Genomic DNA, 22,730 nt, shown 5'->3' with positions numbered 1-22,730 from the left:
AGTCAGGACACTTGCCCAGGTTTCAGGCTCAATCCCCAGTAGGGAGTGTGTAGGAGGCAGCTGATCAGTGATTCTCTCTCATCATTGATGTTTCTATCGCCCTCCCCCTCTCCCTTCCTCTCTGAAATAGATAACAATATATTTAAGAAGGAGAAACCTGGCATTCTGTTAGCGCTGGAAGCCATTTATTTACCTGCTCCATCTTCTGCCTGGTTACTGTAACAGGGGATGGAGCTGGGGAGGGACTGGTGGTGGTATAGGGAGCATTGTAGTTGTGACATTTCCATCCCTTCTGCAGTTTGCTGACCTGGTTGCTTTTTATCCTGTTTCCAGATGGTTTCAGTGTGGTGCTTAGATTGTGTTCTGCCCTTGCACCTACCACATGATTCCAGGTTTTTATTTTTTTTACTAGAGACCTGATGCATGAAATCTGTGCAAGGGCCTTGGCCGCGGCCCCCGCCCACTGCCACTATGGCCAGGGGCCTCTGCTGCCTCTGCCACGGCCCCGCCTGCTGTGGCTTTGTCCGGAAGGAAGGAAGGTCGTCCGGAAGGACATCTGGTCTAATTAGCATATGATGCTTTTATCATTATATAGATTTTTTAAATCCTGCAGTTTCTTCCACCTGTGCACAAGTAGGCTCCTGGCATACAGATGTCTCCTGAATGAGTTCATGCCACCCAAAACAGCTCCAGAGGCTTCCCTGGCCTTGCCTGTCAGCGCATTGAGAGCTGGAGGACTTAGCTCTGCAGGTGCAGCAGCCTTCTCTAATTGGGCACATCTTTGGTTTGTGGGAACAAAACATGTCTTCTCTGTGCAAGAGCGTCCCCCAAAGGGCCATTGCACACGCAGTCAGGTACCTGAGTGCTGCTGAGTGCACACCAGGCTGACCCCTCCTCTCTTCCTCCCCTCCTCCCCTCCTGCCCTCCTCCCCTTTTCAACTGCCCTGTCTAGCAAGTCCCTTTATCAGCTCCTGAAATGACAGACAGGACTCAGCAGCCCTACGTCCTCTGAGTCCCGGTGAGCCGTGTTTCCCACAGAAGCTGTTTGCCGTCTGTCCTTGACTCCACACCTGCCTTCCTGGGAGACCTTGCGGAAGTCACGTCCGCTTTCTCATTCATAAAACGTGAAAACAGCCAGCTGTCAGTTACAGCCTGTTTACTCTGAGCCAATTGATTTTGACCTTTTCTTTCCTGCTGCCTCTCTTTTGCCCACATTACTGCTAATTAATTTCTGCACCAGAGAATAAGCAAGAGCAATGATCAAACCAAATTAAAATTAGTTAATGAGGGTGTTTGAGAGTGGGCAGAGGAGGCGCATTGTTGACTGTGTGTGGGCTTTGTCTGAGTTTTTATTTGTTTTTAGGCCATTTCTGACTCCTGTTATTGTGGGTGGTAACAATCGGTAGTTGTGTTGTTACTTAAAAAAAAAACAACTGAATAGTTATGTTACTTAAAAAACAGAATAGTTATTTTTTGTTTTATTTCATTTACTTTAAAAATTTATGTAAATATATTAAATTGAATGAAATAGAGGCTTTCATAAAGTTTCTTATAGTTTTGGGGGATCTGCAAGAACTAGTTTTTGTGTCCCCCCCCCCCCCCCTCTTTTTAGTAGATTTCTTCTCGGTTGCTAATACTGAAGCTCAACGAAGAAAAAAGAACTAAATGTTTCTTGTTGGGAAGGGATTTCATAAACATGGTTTAGGGATATTTGAGGATATTGTAGCTAATCATAGCTAATGGATGTCAGTTTCCTTAAAATGATTTTTAAATTGAATAAAATTAACTTTTAAAGGGAAAAAAATTTTTTTTTTTAGAGGTCGGTAGGCAGGCTGCTCCATAATCAGATAGGCTACGGAAGATATCTGAGATGTTTGTATGGATTAAGATTCCTCCTTAGGAAGAGTATTTTTTTCTCTGTACTCACTCATGATTTTTTATAACAAATATTTCTTGTGAGAGCAATGAGGAATGGGAGAGATTGAGGCCTAGATGAAGTCTCTGGATAAGATTACCTAGGGACACAAGGAGAAAGGAATAAGAAAGAGCCCACAATTGAGCGAAAACCAGTTTGGCTCAGCGGTAGAGCGTTGGTCTGTGGACTGAAAGGTCCCAGGTTCGATTCCGGTCAAGGGCATGTACGTTGGTTGTGGGCACATCCCCGGTAGGGGGTGTGCAGGAGGCAGCTGGTCAATGTTCCTCTCTCATCTACGTTTCTAGCTCTCTATCTCTCTCCCTTTCTCTCTGTAAAAAAATCAATAAAATAAAAGAGAGAAAGAAAGAGCCCACAATTTTGACCTAACAATCATTTGCTCAGTGTTTTCTCTCTAACACACGTGCTGACTCCGAAAGACAGCTCAAGGCAGTGACATAAGAAATCGGACCCGGCCTGCCTCTGAGAAAGCTGTGCTGCATCCTGAGCAGAAACTTACCTTCTCCTTTGTGAGTGTACCCGTCAGGCTCATTCTGAGCGTGGCACTGAGTAATAGCTGCTCTTTATTAGTGCTTGATGGTGTCCTAGGCTTTGTGTAAGTGCTCACATTTCTTATTTTCTCACTTCATCCTCAAAAATCTCCTCTGAGCCCAGCTGATGTGACTCAGTGGAAGAATGTCAGCCTGCAGACCTAAGGGTCCTGGGATAGATTCCAATCAAGGGCACAGGCCCCGGTTGCGGCCTTGATCTCCAGTAGGGGGCGGGCAGGAGGCAGCCAAAGAGTGATTCCCTCTCATCACTGATGTTTCCATCTTGCCCTCCCTCCCCCTTCCTCTCTAAAAAAAAAAAAAAAAAAAAAAAAAAAGTTTAAAAAAAAATTACCTCCTGAAGCAATTGTTAGGTCACTCATATCTAAAGGGGAAGAAATGAAGGTTCAGAGATCGAGGAATTTGCCCAGGTTGGGAGCTGGACCGCGGATTCCATTCAAGCTCTTCTGATCTCCAGCCCCATCCTCTTAGCTACCTGTCTGTCCTCCTCCGAACATCGGCATCATGTCAAAGGCAGCAGGCACTTTACCTTTCTATAAAACCTTGGGCTTTTTACAGTCGAAAGAACCCTTAAGGATTCACAGCTGCATTTTACAGAAAACAACAACATTAGGCTCAAAGGAAAAAGACTTCCAGCCAGCCAGCCCGTCAGCCAGCAAATATTGACTGAGTATTTACCACGTGCCAAGGAGCAAATAAGCCAAACCTGGCCCAGGCCGGCACAGATCCCCGGTGGCCGTTATGTGTTTGGTGGGGGATTATTATCCACGGAGGGTGTGAGGAGGGGAGTATGATAGTTAAGTCAGGAGCCTGGGCCCTGAAATCACATTCCTGGCCTTTTAATCGTGTCCACTAGCTATGCAACAATGAGCAGATTGTTTAAATTTTTTTTTAAGACTCAGTTATTTTCCGCACCAGTACAATGGAAATATTTAAAAGAAAAACATTTTAATTGATTTTTAGAGAGAGAGGAAGGGAGAGGGATGGAGAGATGGAAACATCCATGAGAGAGAAATCATTGATTGGCTGCCTACCACCAGGCCATGTGCCTTGAATGGGAATCAAACCGACAACCTCTTGGTTCCTGGGTTGACGCTCAACTGCTGAGCCACAACAGCCAGGCTAAAATGATAATGTTATTATACATGATTAAATGATAATATCAATAACATCTATAGCATTGGCTGATAAAGGTGAAATGAGTCCACACATATAAAGCATTTAGCCATGTACTTGGCACTTTGTAAATAGTAACTATAGCTGCTACTAAGATATTTTAACAACATTAGTAATAGTAGTGATATTTCTCCCTAGCAAGAAAGGTGCTCACAGGCAAAGATATTTACAGTAAGAAGAGTGTTGTGTTATGTTATGATCGGGAAAGGAGGAACAGGGTGCTTTGGGTGTACAGGATAGAGCCAGACTTTCCAACTCCCAGCTGGCTCAGAGCAGAGTCCAGTGGAGCAGTGCTGTTTTCTTTCTCACCCTCTCTGCTCTTCTCTTTATCACTTGGTAACTTCCTTTAATTTGTTGTTCTAAATCGTAGGGTGTTTGACTTACCGAAGTTGTAACAGCCAATATTCATTCAGAATCAGCTATGTACTAAGCGCTGTTCAGAATCCAGGTATTGAAGAATCAATCAACAAAACATATCCTCTCCACATCCTTTCCAACTATTTAGTATTTGTTGTCTATCGATAATTGCCAGGCTAATAGGTATGAGGTGGTAGCTCATTGTTTTTTTGTTTTTTTGTCTTATTTGTTTGTTTTTTTGTGCTTCCCTTCTAGCAAGCTGAGCATCTTTTCATGTATCTGTCTTCTTGTGTTCTTGGAAAAGTGTCTATTTAGATCCTTGGCCCATTTTTACTAGGATTGTTTGGGGTTTTTTTGGTGTTGTATTGTATGAGTTCTTTATATATTTTGGATATTAGCCACTTATCAGAAGTATTATTTCCAAGTGTCCTCTCCCCTTTGGTTGGTTGCCTTTTTGTTTTGTGTTGTTTTTGCTTTTTTCTGTGCAGAAGCTTTCTAGTTTGATGTAGTACCACTTATTTTTGCTTTTTCTTCCCTTGTCTTTGGGTCCAAGTTTATCAAATCCATTCTAAGACTAAGTTTCATAAGTTTCCCCCTATTTCTTCTCTTCTCTGTTTTGTTTAATTCAGCTCTAATTTTATTATTTCCTCCCCTCTACTGACTTTGGGCTTCATTCTTCTTGTTCTAGTTCTTTAAGGTGAAATGTTAGATTATTTATTTGAGATTTTTCTTGTTTATCGAGGTGGGCTTGTAAGTGCTATAAGCTTCTTTGTTATTACCACTTTTTTTTTTTTTTTTTTTTTTAAATATACTTTATTGATTTTGTACAGAGAGGAAGGGAGAAAGATAGAGAGTTAGAAACATCGATGAGAGAGTGTCATCGATCAGCTGCCTCTTGCACACCCCCTACCGGGGATATGCCCGCAACCAAGGTACATGCCCTCGACCGGAATCGAACCCGGGACCCTTCAGTCCCCAAGCCGACGCTCTATCCATTGAGCCAAACCGGTCTCGGCTGTTATTACCACTTTTGCTGCATCCACAGTCTTTTGATATGTTGAATTGTTATTCTCACTCATCTCTAAGCATCTTTTTATCTCTTCTTCTATTTCTTCTTCGACCTAGTCATTGTCCAGTCGCATGTTGTTTAAACTCCGCATATTTGTGGTTTTCCCAGCTTTGCTTTTGCATTTAACTTCTATTTTCAAAGTGTGTGGTCAGATAATATGCTTGGTATGATCTGAATCTTCTTAACCATTTTTGAGACCAGTTTTGTGACCTAACATAAGGTCTATCCATAAGAATGTCCCATGCTTTCTAGAGAAGAATATGTGTTCTGCTGTTTAAATATCGATTATGCCCATTTGGGCTTAGGTGCCATTTAGGACTGCTATTTTCTATTTGGATGGTCTACCCATTGCTGCCAATGGGTTATATAAGTCCTCAGGTAGAATTGTACTTTTGTCAGTTTCTTCTGTTATTAATTACTTTATATAATTTGTGCTCCTGGGTTGGGTGCATATATATATATAAGTAAGTGTTATCTTCTTGATATGTGTTGTTCCTTTTATCATTACAGAGCATCCATTGTTGTTTCTTGATGCATTTTGTATCTTGAGACCTATTTTGTTTGCTATAAGAATGGCTAGACCCAGCCCGGCTGGGTGGCTCAGTTGGTTGGAGTGTTGGCCCATGCACCAAAAGAGCACAGATTAGATTCCTTGCTCAGGGGATGTATCTTGGTTGTAGGTTTGATCTCCAGTTGGGGCGCATGCAGGATGCAACCAGTCCATGTTTCCCTCTCACGTTGATGTCTCTCTCTACCTCCCTCCCCTTTCTTCTCTCTCTAGAATCAATAAAAAGACAGATCTTCTGGTGAGGAATAAAAAAGGATGGCTACACCTCCTCTCTCTGGATGCCATTTGCTCGGAGTATCATCTTCCACTCCCTCTCTTTGGGTCTGTGTTTGTATTTACAGCTGAGATGGGTTTTGTGAAGGCAGCAAATATTTGGGTTTCATTTTTTAATCCATCTTTGCGGGGTGAGCAAGGTGTCCTTTGTTGGAGTAGAGCTGCCCAACCTATGACTTCCAGGGAAGAGACCTGGAGGTTTCCTCCTGCTGCCACCATGCTGCTGACGTCACTCCCTTTGATGGCTTTCTTGCCTCATGTTTTCTGGGCCCTAGCAGATGGGAGGTCCTCAGGCTCATTCATGTGGGGATTCTTCATTTTCTCTGGCCCATTATGCTTTTCTTCTTTGCTTTCTTATACCACACATCTAACCTTGATTTTAGGATGAACTCTGGGTTATCAACCTCCATTTGTATTTCTGGCTCATCACACCTCCTTGTTTCTTTCACAAACCTCTGGGGAGAAGGGGGGGAGAGAGAGAGAGAGAGAGAGAGAGAGAGAGAGAGAGAGAGAGAGAGAGAGAGAGAGAGAGAGAGAGGGAGAAGACATGATCTACAACAACAAAATCTCATGTTTTCTTGCAAGTCTAAGTCTGTAATGGTACTAATAAGTTATTGTTTTTCAGAAAAAGAAAATTTAGATAAGAATATGTGAAATGGTTTATAAGGCTTCAGTCATTTTCTTGAGGTATTCTGGCCAATACTTTTGAGAAGGGAAAGGCACTTAAATATGATCCCCAATACAGTCAAACCTCGATTCTCAATTGTCTCCCATCTCAAACAATTTGCTTCTCAGCCTGGCAACCCTTTCATGATGATAGCTATATGACCAGCCACAAGTCTCTCAGGTGACAAAGGAGAGAATGTGTGAGTGTGAGTCAGTTTACCACTTTTAAAATCTCAGGATATTGTATTGTGAATATTTTTGTGCCCCCCCCCTTTTTTTTTTGCTTTTGTTGCTGCTTATTATTATTATTAAACTAGAAGCCCTATGCACTAAGATTTGTGCAGAATGGACCTTCCTTACCTTGGCTGCTGGCTCAGCTGTTGCTCTGGCCTGAAGCCACCTTTCCGCCTTTCCACGCCGCCCAGAGGCCCTGAGTGGCTGGGGTAGTGCGAAATGCCTGTGTCGTCACCACGGGCGCCTGTGTATACAAATTAACCCATCATCTTGTTGTGTTAATTTGCATACTCACTCCTGATTGGCTGGTGGGTGTCACGAAGGTACAGTCAATTTGCATCTTTCTCTTTTACTAGTGTAGATTTTCATTTCTTATTGTATATTTTTATTCCTTTTTGTTAAATGTACATTTCATGTCCTTTTTGTTTTTAAAGTATTTATAGATTAGACAGTACATCAGACATGTATTATATATGACAAGATTAAAACAGGAAGTCATTTGGGGTTCTGGAACAACTTACATTGTTTCTAATAGGAAAAAAATGATTTAGTTTTCCAACAGCCTTCTGGAATGAATTAAAATCGAGAAACATGGTTCCCACTTTTTTTTTTTTTTAACTGCTACTCAAGGAATGTAGACATTTGCCATCATAGTGGACTTCTATGGTAGTGTTTTCCCCGTTCCTAAAATTCTATCGCTTTGCTTTTTAAGGAAGTAGTAGTAGTGATATTGTAAGGATGGTTTTGGATATATTCTAATCCTAAGTTATTGTTAGTAACAAGTTAATGTTGTGGTGAATCTTGATGGAGCACAGTTTTGTTTGTATTTAGACATTTATTACTTTTGTGGTTAATTTATCTGACAAATAGCTTCAAGAAGTTTGTGTTTTTGGAAATGATCTTATAACTGTCTAGCAAGAAGCATTTTTGTTTGTATATGGGGTGTTCTTTGGAGTTTTTCATCCATATTTGGTTTGATTTTCTCTCTATTATAATTCTTCATATGCTCAGAGAAGACATCTCAAGTACTATATGAAATTAAGTGATTCTTAGTAAATGGATGATCATTGTATTGATATTTCTATTGGGATTGCATTATATCTAATGATTATAGTATATTAGAGGCTCATTGCACGAAATTTGTGCATGGGGCAGGGGTTCCTTCAGCCCAGCCTGCACCCTCTCCAATCCGGGACTTCTCGGACACCCCTCTCAAAATTTGGGACTGCTGGCTCCTAACTACTCACCTGCCTGCCTGATCACCCCTAACTACCTCTGCCTGCCAGCCTGATTGTGCCGAACTGCCCAGTTTTCCAGATTATGTATAAAATAAAATAACATTAGTTTCAGATAATAATATCGATAAATGCTGAGAAGGCCTGGAATAAGTTGTAGCTTGTAACCTTGGACAAATTATCCAACCCCTCAGAGCCTCGATTCCTTTATATAAGATGGGAAAGTTATAAATACCTTTTCACAGTGAGATTTAAAATGAGATAAAGCATGCAGAGTGTTTGATACTTTGCCTACAGTGCCTAATGCTTGATTTTAGGTGATTTATCCGAACGAGCTTTTGTGTAGTTTTTGTTTGTAAAATAAAACATGCTCACTGTAGAACATTTACTTACATAAAAGAGAAAAATAACAAGAAGGAATTAAGAAAATAATGTGTAATCTTCCAATCTATAGAAAAGCAAGAGAAAGACTTAATATGGACAAAATTGTGTTTTTTGTTCCTAATATATTTTTTTATACTGATACTATTGTAAAAACACACACACACACACACAAAACACACACAACAACACATGGTGCTTTTGGAGACTAGGTCATAAGTGTATAAGTTGCCTTTATAAAATCTTCCCACCCCCTAATATAAAAGATCTTAGGATATAAAGTGTGATTACTGAAAGGCATTTAAAAACTGGCGAATTCAGTAACTAGTGTTTTTTTTTCTAGATTCATCTTTAGATACTTAGTGTTTTCAGAATGTAGAAATTGTTTTTAGGATTCTTTTAGAATAGAAGAAAAAGATACGTAGGTGAATTTATCTCTAGTTAAATGTCATGTCTCTTGAAAGTTCTAGGTCTCAAGGTCCCGACTATGGGCATGACTTACGGCATTGTAGTAAATGCCTGTTAATCTAAAATACTAAATGTATTGAGCGTCTCCTATGTGTCAGGCTCTGTGAAAAGTACTGGGGACATAAAAACACATAAGATGTTAACACTGTCCTTACGTAGATTATGATCTAGTGGGAGAGTCTGACCTTGGTTCTAAGCACAGTGTGATCAGTACTGTAAAGGGGATCTAGACAGTGTAACAGGGGAACATGGGATAGTCTGGGCCAGCTGGGGATGGAAAGGTGATCAGCAAAGGGTTTCTGTGACACGTGAATGGAGTTTTAAAGCAGTAATGGACTTAACCAGGTGGTGGGATAAAGAGTATGCTATGAAAAGGATGTGATGGAAGCCTAAGAGAGACCCACAGGAGTGCAATATGGAGTTCTGTGATGGAGGCAGCATTGGGTGGTAGACATGAATATGGCTCTGGAATGTTAGGAAGAGCCAGATGGGTCACAAAAGTCTTTCTATGCCCTCTTAAGGCACATGGACTTTATGCTTAGCATGATGATAGGTCTTTAAAGATGATTAAGAGGTGAGGGGCAAGATCTCTGATCACCTTTGAGATAGGTAGCCAAATGATTGGATGTCATTTGAAGATGGATAGAGACGAATAGGATGGGGTCAGGGAGTCATTTAATGGGCTGTTGATTAGTCCAGGTGAGAGATGAGGGATGGTTAGTGTTGGAATTCAAGCTGTTGAAATGAATAGCCATCTGGATGCTTGACTCTAGAACTTGAAAGGGTGTTACAGGCTGTATTTGCAGGTAACGTTACCCACATTATGGCCATGGTGTGACCATCACAGCACAAATGAACTCACTAAGGAAAAGGTATAAAATGAACATTTAAAGAGGAACTATGAAATAACATGGGGAGAAATAGTTATCAGAAGTTATCATAGAGGTGAAGAAAGGTGAGTGCGATAAGAGAGACTGAGAAGGAGAAGCCACAAAGGCTTGAGTGTATGAATGATGAGAATTCTGGGTACAGTAATGTTTTAAGAAGGAGGAAGTGGTGAACAGTGTCAGATGCTACAAAGATACCAGATAAAGCATACTAATGCTTTTGGGTTAATAATGAAGAGATAATTAAGAATTTTAATTAGAGTTAGAATATCTTACCATGATGCTACTATATTCCAGGGTAATTTTAGTCTGGATTCTTTGGTTTCAAGTGAAAAGTCAACTCCAACCAGGTTTTAGGAAAAGGAAGGGTTGGTTGCCTAGGATCTGTAGATGTAATTGCAGGAATTTGAGTGAGGCAGCTAGCCTGTAAGATCCAATGAACTGAGGACCTTAACTTAATGCTATCAAGATCATCTCTTGCCATTTCGCTCTGCTTCTTTATGCCTATTAGTGACATTCTTTTTCACTAAAGACTGTTTTCTAGATATGGAGGAGGACAATAAATAGTCTAGTCTTCTACCTCTGGAGTGGGATTGTGTTTTGTTTGTTTGTTTAATCAATTCTGAGTATCAAAGTCTTAGGGAATGGCTGAAATCACTCGTCTTGGACTGGGGGTGTGCCTGGGCCAGTTGCTAATATATTGGATGCAAAGTCCAGAAAAAAACACGGTGGATCCTAAGATATTTATGAGACGAGAGTATGGCAGGTCCCATTATGGGTAGGGAAACTTTCTAGGCAGTTCCATGGGTCTCCACAGCAAGTAGGTCTAAGATGGAATAGGAAATGAGGACGCAGAGAAAGTGAGTGTGGACCATTCTTTCAGGAACCTGGGCCATGAAAGTGAATGTTTTGATGGTAACTGAACAGGGATATTGGTTTGATTATTTTATAACTAAATCATTGATTTAGGAATGAGGATCGAAAATGTATTTGAAAACAAGGAATACATGCTAATTTTAATGTGTTTGAAAAAATTTATATGCAGATATAATCTGTGGACTTAGACATTTATGTGAATATATAATACATGCATAACTGTTATAAAATTTACTGTAGTAAATTTTATTATTTTCTTTTTTTAGTATATATATATTTTATTGATTTCAGAGAGGAAGAAAGAGAGATAGAAACATCAATGATGAGACAGAATCACTGATCAGCCACCTCCTGCATGCCCCACCCTGGGGACCGAGCCTACAACCTGGACATGTGCCCTGATGGGGAATCAAACCATGACCTCCTGGTTCATAGGTTGATGCTCAACCACTAGGCACACTGGCCAGGCTATTGTGGTAAATTGTAAAGGATAGTCAGAAGAAGCATGATGTGGTTGGTGCCTCGGGAAATGGGGGAAAACCATAAAATGATGTGGTGCTGAAGAATGCCTGATAGGACAGGTCCTTTTTATTTTTTCTTTGTCATTTAAAAAGAATTCTTTATTGATTACGCTGTTACATATGTGTCTTTATTCCCCCATTACCCCTTCCATTCCGTCCCGCCATGCCCTCACCCCTCTGTTGTCTGTGTCCATTGGTTAGGCTTATAAGGACAGGTCCTTCTTGATGAAAGAAACAGCAGCATGAAAAAGAAAGGCAGAAAAAACGGGGAGTACTCAGTTGCACATAAATAGAGCATGATGTCAGGGGAAAGACACTGGAAATAAAGCCGTGAATGGATCACAGAGAGGAAGACATGAGGGAAGGAAGCTCACACATGTTGGTGCCCAACATGTATGTTAGACGCTGTACTACCTCTTGAAGAGGTAGAGAGGGGTGTATTTCTATTCTGTTTTTTTTTTTTTTGTTTTGTGTGTGTGTGTGTGTGTGTGTGTGTGTGGTGTGTGTGTGTGTGTGTGTGTGTGTGGTGTGTGTGTGTTGTGTGTTTAATCCTTATCTGAGGACTAGCTTAGAGGACCAGAGAGAAAACATCATCAATCAGCTGCCTTCTGTAGCTGTTCGTACATGCCCTGACTGGGGGTTGAATAAATAACCTGACTGTATGTCCAAATTGGGAATCGAACCAGCAACCTTTGGGTGCACAGAATGATGCTCAATCAACTGAGCCACTCTGGCCAGGCTGTGCTCCCATTCTTCTTATGAGGGATTGAGGTGCAGGATGACTACCTTGCCCGAGGCCTTACTACTCAACTAATTGTTGAGTCTACATTTGAAACCTAGAAATTCTCCTACTATGCGAAACACTCTCCCACTTTATAACGTTGCCATGTTTAAAATGTGAGCATTTCCCTTTTATTCTCAGGCATTGTTTTGTGCAGGGCTCTGAGCAGGCGTGCACATTACCCGGCGTGCTCTCAGGGACTAAGATGGCACCGTTGTGGGGGCAGGCTGGCCACCATCTGGTCTCCATCAGCCTCTTGGAACATCTCACTCCCAAACATTGGAGTCGCTAAATGGCTGTATTGTCAGAACTGTGTTTGCCATATTTTCTGGAGAAACAAAAATGAAATCCTAAACCCAGTGTTTTTTCTCCCCTAATTGTCTTCTCTTTCTCACTTAGTAGTACTTTGGTTCCGCTTGGGATTCATCCTCTTTAGTGCATACCTCCTAGCTTTCTTAACTAACACGTATTCCAACAGGACTAGCTCTGGACTAACGACTAGCTGACCAAGAAGGTCCTCAATCCCATCACACCTTGAGGCATGGCTGTCCTCATGGACATAATAAACTCTGATGGAGAAAGATATACAATCTATCCACGCTGAACTTTCTGTCTTTTTATACTAATCATCTCTTGAGTAGTATGTAAACAAGGGAAGTGTAGATGGCCTATTCTTTATACTTTAAAAACATGTCTGGAACTGTTTGAACTCACGGAAAGTAAAATAAGTGTCAGGGTAGATTATGACATACCTTTTCCCTTTTACTTAAAAAAAAAAAAAAAAAGGAAATGGAAAACATACCACTTGTGGACGACCCTGACATTGAAATGGTATCCATAATGTATTTATATACGCCACACTTTCCTCAATGCACCAGCCATCTTTAGTACATATGTGTTGGATCGATGCCATATGGGTTGAAATAACCACATGTGGAAAATCTTGTTTGGAACTGGTGTGAATCATTAAGGTAGAAGGAAAGTCAGTTCTTTTGATTACACATACCTTGCAGATCAGATAGAAATTGTTTTTCTCATATCCTTTGATAAAGAGATTAGCTTGAGGGGGAAAAAAGTTTGAAATTTTAAGAGATGAACTTACTTAGTAGAAAAAAAAAAAATCTTTCAATAAATGTCAGTGTTCCTACAGGAACCAAAAATAGAAATTACGTGCGAGAACAATCTACTTACATGCACTTAAAAGTTACATAAGAAATATTACAACGATATTGGTTTTAGCACATCTTCTAATTTGAAACGGAGTGAGATGCTTCTGCGGTTAAATCAGCTTTTTTTTTTTACTGTTTGCCATAAAAATTACAAGCCTATATATTTCAGAATGTTTTTTTTTTTTAACTCAAAACAAATGCAGCAGAAACTCAGCATACTTGAAACACATTTTCTGAATTTAGTTGAAATCTTCGGACTCCAGAGAGTTGTGTGTGTGTGTGGAAGGGTTAGGCCTGACTGGTTATTTCACCATCGATCTCCATCCCGGCTTGATTGCGCCGAACAGGCCGGAATGAGTTCCAGATGGCCCCACTTTGTCTGAGTTTGTAGGACCTCTGGGCTGGAACTCCATTTGATCAGAGTACAGCGAACCATCTCAGCAATGTGGCTCCTGTCAAGTGCTCAGCGCTCCACATGGACTCCAGCTCGAACGGACACGTTCCCGTTAGAAGTTGGGGTGGTTTGCTATGCATGGCTTACTTGTTATTGTCCCTAAAACATGGATGGGATTTCAAGAATTTACAATCAGTTGCCTACCTTCGATGATGATGATGATATCTAGAGAGAGATCTGTTGCAAATACGGACCAAGTCACATAATCAAAACGTTTTCAAATAAAAGTGATGCTATATCAGTTTTCCCCCCTAACACTGGAGAGATGAATTCAGAATGACCAAGATGATCTAAAGTTTGAAAAGGAAACCCACTGTCATCTTTGTAGTTTATTTCTTTTTGTCTTCCTTTATTTCTCTTTGTCCTTATTAAAAATAAATAAATAAATAATATGAGTTCAAGGTATGTTTTCAAGTGTAGGCATCACTCCAGAACCAGGTCAAGTTGAGTAAGGTGGGGTCTGTGTCCTCACAGGCTCAGCTCTTAGCTCTGGAGGTAAACAAAGCTGTCCAAGGCACGTTTCTCCCCCTTCTGGCTATTTCTTTTCCCTGTTTTGGGCTTTTCTCTCTTTCTTCCCTTTTCCTCTCCCTACTTTACTCTCTTTCATTATTCCCGCTCCGCCACCCCCCTCCTCCTGCGCCTCCTTCCTCCGTCTGTGCCCCGACGTGCTTCCCCTGTGTGTCTGGCCTGGCTTCTCTCACAGCTCAGCGTGAGTGTTAGCAGAATGAAAACCAGATGGACCAGCAGTTCCCACTGTTATCTCCCAGCTGACTGCGGCAGGCCCCCCTTATCCCGCCTTCCCGGGCATAGCAGGAATAGCTGCCTTTATTTAGGGAGACTCTATTCCTGCTGTCCCTCTTCCCTCCTCTGCACCCTTAGCAGAAAGCTGGGTAGCCCCCTGTTGCTGAGGTTGGGTGAGGTGAGTAGATGGTGGGATGAATTGAAGGAGTGGAGAAGTGGTTCCAAAGCTGCCTAACGTCTGTGTTTTTTCTGGAATAACGGTTTGACTGACCCTTTTCTTGTCTGTGTGTTAGTTCTGGGCCCAGGATGTTTTCCCATTGATTTTTTTTTAGAGAGTGAAAGGGAGGGAGAGAGAGAGAGCGAAAGGGGGAGTGGAGAGAGAGAGAGGGAGAGAGGGAGAGAAGGAGAGGGAGAGGGAGAGGGAGAGGGAGAGAGAGAGAGAGAGAGAGAGAGAGAGAGAGAGAGAGAGAGAGAGAAGGAAGAGAGAAATATCCATGTGAGAGGGATACATCATTTGGTTGCCTCCTGCATGTGCCCTGACTGGGCCCAGGTATGGAACTTGTAACCTAGGTACATGCCCCGCTTACCCTAACTGGGAATTGGACCCACACCCCTCTGGGATTGTGAAGGCCATTGCTCTAACCACTGAGCAACACTGGATAGGGCTACTGATACTGGTTTTTAAATAATGTGGAAAGGCACTATGAAGGCTATTTTTAGCAGTAAGGGAGAGGTGGGAGTGCCCTCCACCCGGGCTTTGCCATCACCTCACTCAGAGCACTCAGCCACTCAGCGCCACTTAGCGGTGCCCAACCAGAGGCACTGGTACCACCGACCAGGTAGATCCTCCTCCGTCAGAGGGCTCTTCTGAGGAGGAGGAGGATGAGGATGCGAATGAGGATGGTCTTTCTCTTATTACACCTCCTCCACCAGCATGGCATTAACATAATTTCAACATTTAAATATTGTGTCCTCTGGCAACCCAAGTCTTGGGAGTCTGCTGTGAGTAAAGGTGAGGTAGTGTTAGAATGGGCAGAGGGGTAATTAGGGCTTTTCATTTTCTTGTAATAATTGACTTTTCAGTTATGTTGAGTCATTAACTCTGTACCCATATGGCTATCATATTTTTAAAAGACCCATGCTTTACAATAGTATGTGTTATTTTACTTTTCAAACACTCCGAGTGCAAAATATCTGTATCTAAGGCTGCAAACGGCGCCATAAACATGTTTGGGGTGTGTGTGTGTGTGTGTATGTGTGTGTGTGTGTGAGAACATCTCTACCCATGTTTAAGGAAAATTGGATCTAAAGAAACAAACTTGTATTTTTTTATTTTTTTTATTTTTTTTAATGTATATTTTATTGATTTTGTACAGAGAGGAAGGGAGAGAGATAGAGAGTTAGAAACATCGATGAGAGAGTCATCGATCAGCTGCCTCTTGCACACCCCCTACTGGGGATGTGCCCTTGACTGGAATTGAACCCGGGACTTTTCAGTCCCCAAGCCGACGCTCTATCCATTGAGCCAAACCGGTTTCGGCAGTGTATTTCTTTTTTTTTGTTTTACTGGAGATTTGATAAAGAGATTAGACTGAGGGGAAAAAAAAACATTTCAAGAGAAACATACTTAGTAGAAAACAGGCCTGTGCACATGCTCATTACTGGGTAATCAGGAAATTTCTCCCGATCTGTCACCTGCTCATGACAAACATCTGGATGGTCTTCAGTTCTTTTTAATTCTCAATTTGGGACTTTTCTTATTCTCACTCTACCTGAGATTGTCCATTGAATTATCGGCCTCATGTTTTTTGGAAGCAATGGGTCATAAACTCACCACGTCTAAGTTAACAACAGCTTACCTTCATGGTGTGACATGCACCATTGAGGGGGTGGTTGTGGTTCAAACAGGGCAGAAAACACGTGAGATCTAGGTCCTGGACACATACATACCCTATGTCACTCCCAGGCTGGGACACTCGGCATGGGAAGGGGCTGAGAGGGATTGTGAACATTGCTGGCTCCTACTGGTATCTCAGGACTTCAGATGACTGTCATTTCTAAGCGAACGGAGGGGTCCATTGCCATCTTACTTCCTCATCTATTTTTTACCTCTTGCCAATGTTGGCTCCTGCCTTGGGTGAAGTTGCGCTGTGGTTTATAACACTAAGAAGGGAGCATTTGCCCGCGCTAGAAATAACAATGGGATGGAAAGCCACCCAGCTACCCAGAGGCCCTGCCATCTGTGCTGTACCCACGTGAGCGGGGTCTAGATGATAAGGTCGTGGTTTCAACCTCAGCAGATCAGCCTTGTTTGATTGATGGGAGGTGATGGGTTTCTTGCGTTGACTTGTCTGTGAGACCAATGACTCCCCCCACGTAGAGCACTGGGGTGCTTGAGAAAGTAACATGTTCCCGTTGCACCCTCCAGATCGCACTGAGAAGCACTCCACGATGCCAGACTCACCTGTGGATGTGAAGACTCCGTCCAGGCTGACTCCTCCCACCATGCCTCCGCCCCCCACGACTCAAGGAGCCCCAAGAACCAGTTCCTTCACTCCAACAACGCGTGAGTAGGCATTTCCGCATATCCTGTTTACATTATGGAGTTGAAAAGTGTTGCTGCAAGTGAAACTTATGAGGAAAGGAGATCCTGCATCACTGAACTGTGCAGAAATGAAGCAAAAAAAAAAAAATCCTTTATTTTCCAGTGAGGCATTGAGTACAGTTATGCTGTATCTTAGGTAAATTTGTAGGAATGGCAGTATTTGCCTATCATTTGGGCTTCCTTTAGAAATGTTTTTACTAACATTTCTATGAGTGAAGAACACCACCTTGGGTCTGAATTACCACTATAACTTTTAATTCGACTTAATGTGGAGCTTCTTATTTTAGTCTGTTCATTTTGACTTGGAACATGTAACAATTATTTCTGGGTTACATCTGATATTCTAATACTGTTTTCTTCTATTACTTACAAATAATTTTGAAATCTTACCTTTTTAGGTTCTATGTTTAAAACCTAATGTTTAGACACACAAAAAAAAATGACTTTATGCAACAGATATATACATAAATCTTTCTGAAGTAAGGAGCATCTTTCTTTTTTTATTATTTACTTTATTTTTTATTATTTTTTAAAATAAATTCTTTATTGATTAAGGTGTTACATATGTGAAGGAGCATCTTTCTTGTGAAACTGTCAGACTTTTCTTTTTTTTTTTTTAAATACATTTTTATTGATTTTAGAGAGGAAGGAAAAGGGACAGAGAGAGAAACATGAATGATGAGAGAGAATCATTGATCGGCTGCCTCCTGCACGCCCCACATTGGGGATTGACCCTGCAACCCAGGCCTGTGCCCTTCACTGGAATCGAACCTGGGACCCTTCCAGTCTGCAGGCTGACGCTCTGTCCACTGAGCCAAACCAGCTAGGACATGAAACTGCCAGACTTCATTCCATCTTGGCTTCGGTCTCCTGTTCTGAATCAGTGGAATGCATTGCTTTCTATGCCATGCAAGGAAAGGACAGAATAGTCTGACCGAATCTCAGCTGTCCTTGCTTTCCTGTATATTGTAGTAGGGATAGCAGGGAGCTTTCTTTTCATCTGTCTCAAAGTCTTGGTTAAAGTTGTCATCAAGGGTTTGTGAAAAAAAGAAAAGAAAAGAAGTTGTTGTAGATAATAGTATTTAATGTGCCATTAAATCTATGTGCATAAAAAATAACAGGCAAGAATAGATTCATGGGATGAAAACGATGGACAAAATACACACCCTCAACGGTGTATGCAGAGTTGCATTGCCATTGAAAAGGCCTTTGCCAATGTGTAAGGAGCAGGAGGCCACGGCCTTGCCACGTTGGGACCCTGTCGCCTTGTATTTGTTTTGTTGTTCTCCAAACCACAGTGATCGGCCTGTGTCTCCCATGAGAAGCTGGAGAGCTGTCATTTCTTGACAGGTTGCTTTGGTGCTCATGTAGGACAAACGACCATCTTTTCCTTTTCTTACTATCCTGAACCTGTAAGAATATAATAGAGTACCTAAAACATCTTCAAACTATTGTTGGGGATAGTTTATCAAAACTATATTTAAAAATGTGTTTGGCAAAAAATCAGTTTGTCAAATTAATTGATTTAACGTAAAATTGACATTTTCCTTAGGGAGAAATGTGTAAATCTTTGTAGCCTCCAACTCATCATCAGTTAGCATCTTGATGTTCAAGTAAATATGATCAGAAATGAATGTATCGGATTACCACCAACTACTGTTAATGGGTTGTACCTTTTGAATTTCTTGAAATAACTCCCTGATAATTATCCTATCTAGTCTGGCTTTTCCCTAAAGAAGGGGTTAAGAACGATGAGGGGGAAGAAAAGAGCCTTCTAATTGGGTGGTGTAAGGTTAAAGCTTGAAAGTCCCATTTTTATAAACATAGCTGTCAGCTTGTGTGTATAAAACATGATTAAAAATGTCCAGCGGTAAATTTAGTCTCCACCAAATGTACACTTTCTCCAGGAGGGGGACAGCTGAGAAAGAAATAGTCCTGTTACACTGATGTAAGCTGGTGACCAAGGCTGACATCCAAGAGCTGTTTGTTCTGGATCTGAAACATTTCAGGTGGATGGCATATGTGCACATGGGCGGCAGGGCTGTCTCTGTGCTACAGCCGACTCCATTTATAATCAGCTTCTGTGCAGTGTGAGGAGTGGACCCATTTAATTATAGAATACCTGAGCCGGCGTGAGCCTGTGAAATCAAAGAGTTTTACAAAAAGAGCTCCAGTAGTTTTTTTGTTTATTTTGTTTTTAATGTTTTTATTGGTTTCACAGAGGAAGGAAGAGAAACATCAAGGATGAGAGAGAATCATTGATCAGCTGCTTCTTGCACGCCCCCTACTGGGGATGGAACTCATAACCTGGCATGTGCCCTGATGGGGAATTGAACTGTGACCTCCTGGTTCATAGTTCAACACTCAACCACTGAGCTATGCCAGCAGGGCTGTATTTATTTTTAACTTTAAATAATTTCTTTAAAAAAATCTTCAATTACAACATAGTGGATGCAGTCAATAATATTGTAATAACTATGTATGGTGTCAGACGGGCATTAGATTTATTGGGGTGATCGTTTGGTAAGTTATATAATGTCTGGTCACTGGGTTCTACACCTGAATCGAATGTAATATCGTACCTAGCAGCTTTTAAGAAAATTCACTAGGCCTACAGGGGAGGAGACTTGGTTGTCGTTTTCTTGTGCATTTGTCTCTACGTTTACCTTTTCTCTCTGATTTTGTGCTCTTGACAGTCACCAATGGCACCAGCCATTCACCCACAGCCTTGAACGGTGCGCCCTCGCCGCCCAATGGCTTTAGCAATGGGCCTTCCTCCTCCTCCTCTTCTTCTCTGGCCAACCAGCAGCTGCCCCCAGCCTGTGGCGCCAGGCAGCTCAGTAAACTGAAGCGCTTCCTCACCACCCTGCAGCAGTTTGGCAATGACATTTCGCCAGAGATAGGAGAGAGAGTCCGCACCCTCGTCCTAGGACTGGTGGTAAGCGAACGGAAATCAGCGCCACTTTCTGGGGTGAGGGAGCGCGTGTGAGGGGATTTCAAAATACCATTTCCTTGCTTATGGGGTATTTTAGTCTAGTGGTTTTTACTGCTAGACGTCGCGTCTGAGTCTGATCATTCTAGAACAGGGTTCTAAATTCTGCATTGTAGGTTGACCTCTGCCCCCACCATGGTTTCTATCACTATTTGACTAATGAAGATATGGTTATATGCTTATGTATTGCTATCCTGGCCATAAATGTGTAGTGTGTCTACAGTTCCATATATACATCCTCTTGGCATGGCTAAGTTTCTTTCAACAATGACTAAGTGTTTTGGGTATGTGAAAGATTCACTTAATGTAATTCAGTGCTTTTTATTTTTTAACTTAGTTGCTTTGTGGGACTTTCATTAGCCTAGACCAGTGGTCGGCAAACTCATTAGTCAACAGAGCCAAATATCAACAGTACAGTGATTGAAATTTCTTTGGAGAGCCCAATTTTTTAAACTTAAACTTCTTCTAACGCCACTTCTTCAAAATAGCTTGCCCAGGCCGTGGTATTGTATTTTGTGGAAGAGCCACACTCAAGGGGCCAAAGAACCACAGTTTGCCGACCGTGGGCCTAGATGATGAACTAGAATTTATAACAAGTAACATTCTCCTCGTATGTGTTTTCATTTTTAGGGCTAATCACATTAAGAATTGTTTATTGTGGTAAGATATATAAAACATACAATTTACTATCCTGAGGATTTCTAACTGTACATACAGTTCAGCAGCATTAAGGGCTTTCACTGTTGTATACCCATCAGCACCATTCACCTCCAGAACTTTTTCATCACCCCAGACTGAGCCCATGTCCGCATAAAACAAGAACACCCCAGTTTTATCTCCCTTCAACTCCTGCAACCACGAATTGTTTTTTGATTAAAAACATCGTTTTTTCTGTATAGGTAAAATTACTTAAATGAATAGTTTGAGAGTAGAAGTGTTGATTTAGGCACATTATAGTGTATTCTATACATGATCACTCTGGCCACGAGAACATCCATCCTCTTTTAGAGCCCTACCTCACCTTCGCATTTCCATGATTTCATGTACACATGAGGGTTTCCATTGCGGAAGGTGGTTTTCCCATAGAGAACGGAGAAGTTCTGAATCCGGGCTAATCTGGAACTGAGATCCAGATAATGGGCAGCAGTTCCCTTTTTCATGAAAGACAACATTTGTTTTTATTGCGTGGATTTACCAAGGGCAAAGCCATACCAGTTGTGTTCTGTCAGAGAAGTTCCCCAATGAGAAGTCTGGCTGAGAGTCTAAGGCAGTAGACATGCTTCAGATCACGGCCCCTAACGATGCCAGACATGTTGCAATTCAACTTTTTTTTTTTTTAAGTGTGTGGAACTTTTCAATGTCGTCTCCTCTCCCCTGCACTCGAAGAACAAAAGCTCCCCGTCCCCCACAATCCATCAGCTTCACCTTGTCCCCCTCAGGACAGGAAGGTGAATGTGACAGGAGAATGTCAGCATCCTGCAGTTGCTTCTGTCACTCGCTTATCTTTTCCTTCTCATCCATTCTCACGTTTTGCATAATAGGCTTTTCAACACCTAAGTAAGTTAGACTGAGGGACCACAAAGCAAGTTCACAACAGTAACTGTATTAAGAAAACAATTAAACATTTTTTTTGGCAACTGCTATATAAATTTGATATATCTTTAACAGTGGTTTTCACAACTTTAAACATTAAAAAACTTGGTAGCCTTAAGTAGATTTTTTTCCACATCTTAAGCGGCATACTTTGAAGATATATCTTATTTATCTGAAATCCATATGGAGATAAGTTAGAGGAAAACATTAATGAATAGTGCTTTGTACATAAGAGCAGTCAGAGAACATTTGTCAAATGAGTGAATGACTAGGTAATGGGTTTTGTTTGGGGCATTGAATACAAGCCGTTTCATTTAAATCTTGGGGCCATCCTTTGAGGTAGTGCTTTTTATACACATTTTATCTGTGGAGAAACTGAGGTTTGCAGAAGTAAAATATACATTGTGATAGGCCTACGATTTGCACTTGGGTAGTAAATCATAATGTTATTTAGACAGTTAAGAAAATGTATAAAACATAACCAAAATGGCTTTTGGGAAAATGAGCCATAGAAACAAAATGGGGGGAGGGGTTTAGTAAAAGGTAAAGAGGCCCAGATATATATAGTGATGGAAGATGATTTGACTTTGTCTATTGGGCACACAATGCAGTGTACAGATCTTGCATCTTGAAAATGTACACTTGAACCTATATGATCTTATTAATTAATGTCACCCCAGTATATTTAACTCATTAAAATTTAAAAGAAATTTACTAAAGAGGCAAAATAAAAGATTAAAAAAAAAAAGAGGGCTCCTTACCCTCTATTATTACAGGTAGAAAGCTAGTGTTTATTCATAGTTTCATGTTAATATGTTTTGAATTTGGGGATATAAAAAGCTTAGGACTTGGTACCCCATAGTTCATCATAACAGGAAAAGGAACTGCACTAAAAAGTGGGGAACACTATTCTAAAGCTGTTGGGTCACAAATACCCCGGTTTTTCAGGCATGAGGATAATGGAAGGCTTGAAGTTCAGACTAGAGTTTACAGTTGCAATTCTGTCTAGGGACTAAGGAAAAGGAACCAAATACAGTTAATTTACTCAACACCTTTACAATAGGCTGTTGTCTGTATAATCACCCCTTGCAGGACACAAGCCCTGAGTCTTTGGGGCTTGTTTATATGGCATAGGTTAGAGCGAATAGAGTCCTTTTGTAATCTCTCTTGGGTGGAGCAATCAACATTGCCTCTATGCTAAGG

The 22,730-nt window shown here is 41.3% G+C and overlaps 1 protein-coding gene across 6 annotated transcripts in view; it reads left to right on the top strand.

Annotated features, from left to right (window-relative positions):
* Window positions 1–22,730, top strand: part of RUNX1T1 (RUNX1 partner transcriptional co-repressor 1) — a 132,978-nt gene that overhangs the window by 64,003 nt on the left and 46,245 nt on the right. For 5 of the 6 annotated variants that reach the window (XM_036437584.2, XM_036437583.2, XM_045581306.1 and 2 more), the window contains exons 2-3: window positions 16,766–16,903; window positions 19,639–19,880. In XM_036437584.2, the coding sequence (XP_036293477.1) occupies window positions 16,766–16,903; window positions 19,639–19,880 (380 nt within the window). Of the gene's footprint in view, window positions 1–14,371; window positions 14,516–16,765; window positions 16,904–19,638; window positions 19,881–22,730 lie in introns of those variants that run through there. The other variant, XM_045581307.1, reaches the window with a different exon arrangement.

This window comes from Pipistrellus kuhlii, unplaced genomic scaffold (genome assembly GCF_014108245.1).
Source record: "Pipistrellus kuhlii isolate mPipKuh1 unplaced genomic scaffold, mPipKuh1.p scaffold_m20_p_14, whole genome shotgun sequence".
NCBI lineage: Eukaryota > Metazoa > Chordata > Mammalia > Chiroptera > Vespertilionidae > Pipistrellus > Pipistrellus kuhlii.
This window is presented reverse-complemented; position numbering and strand designations above follow the sequence as displayed.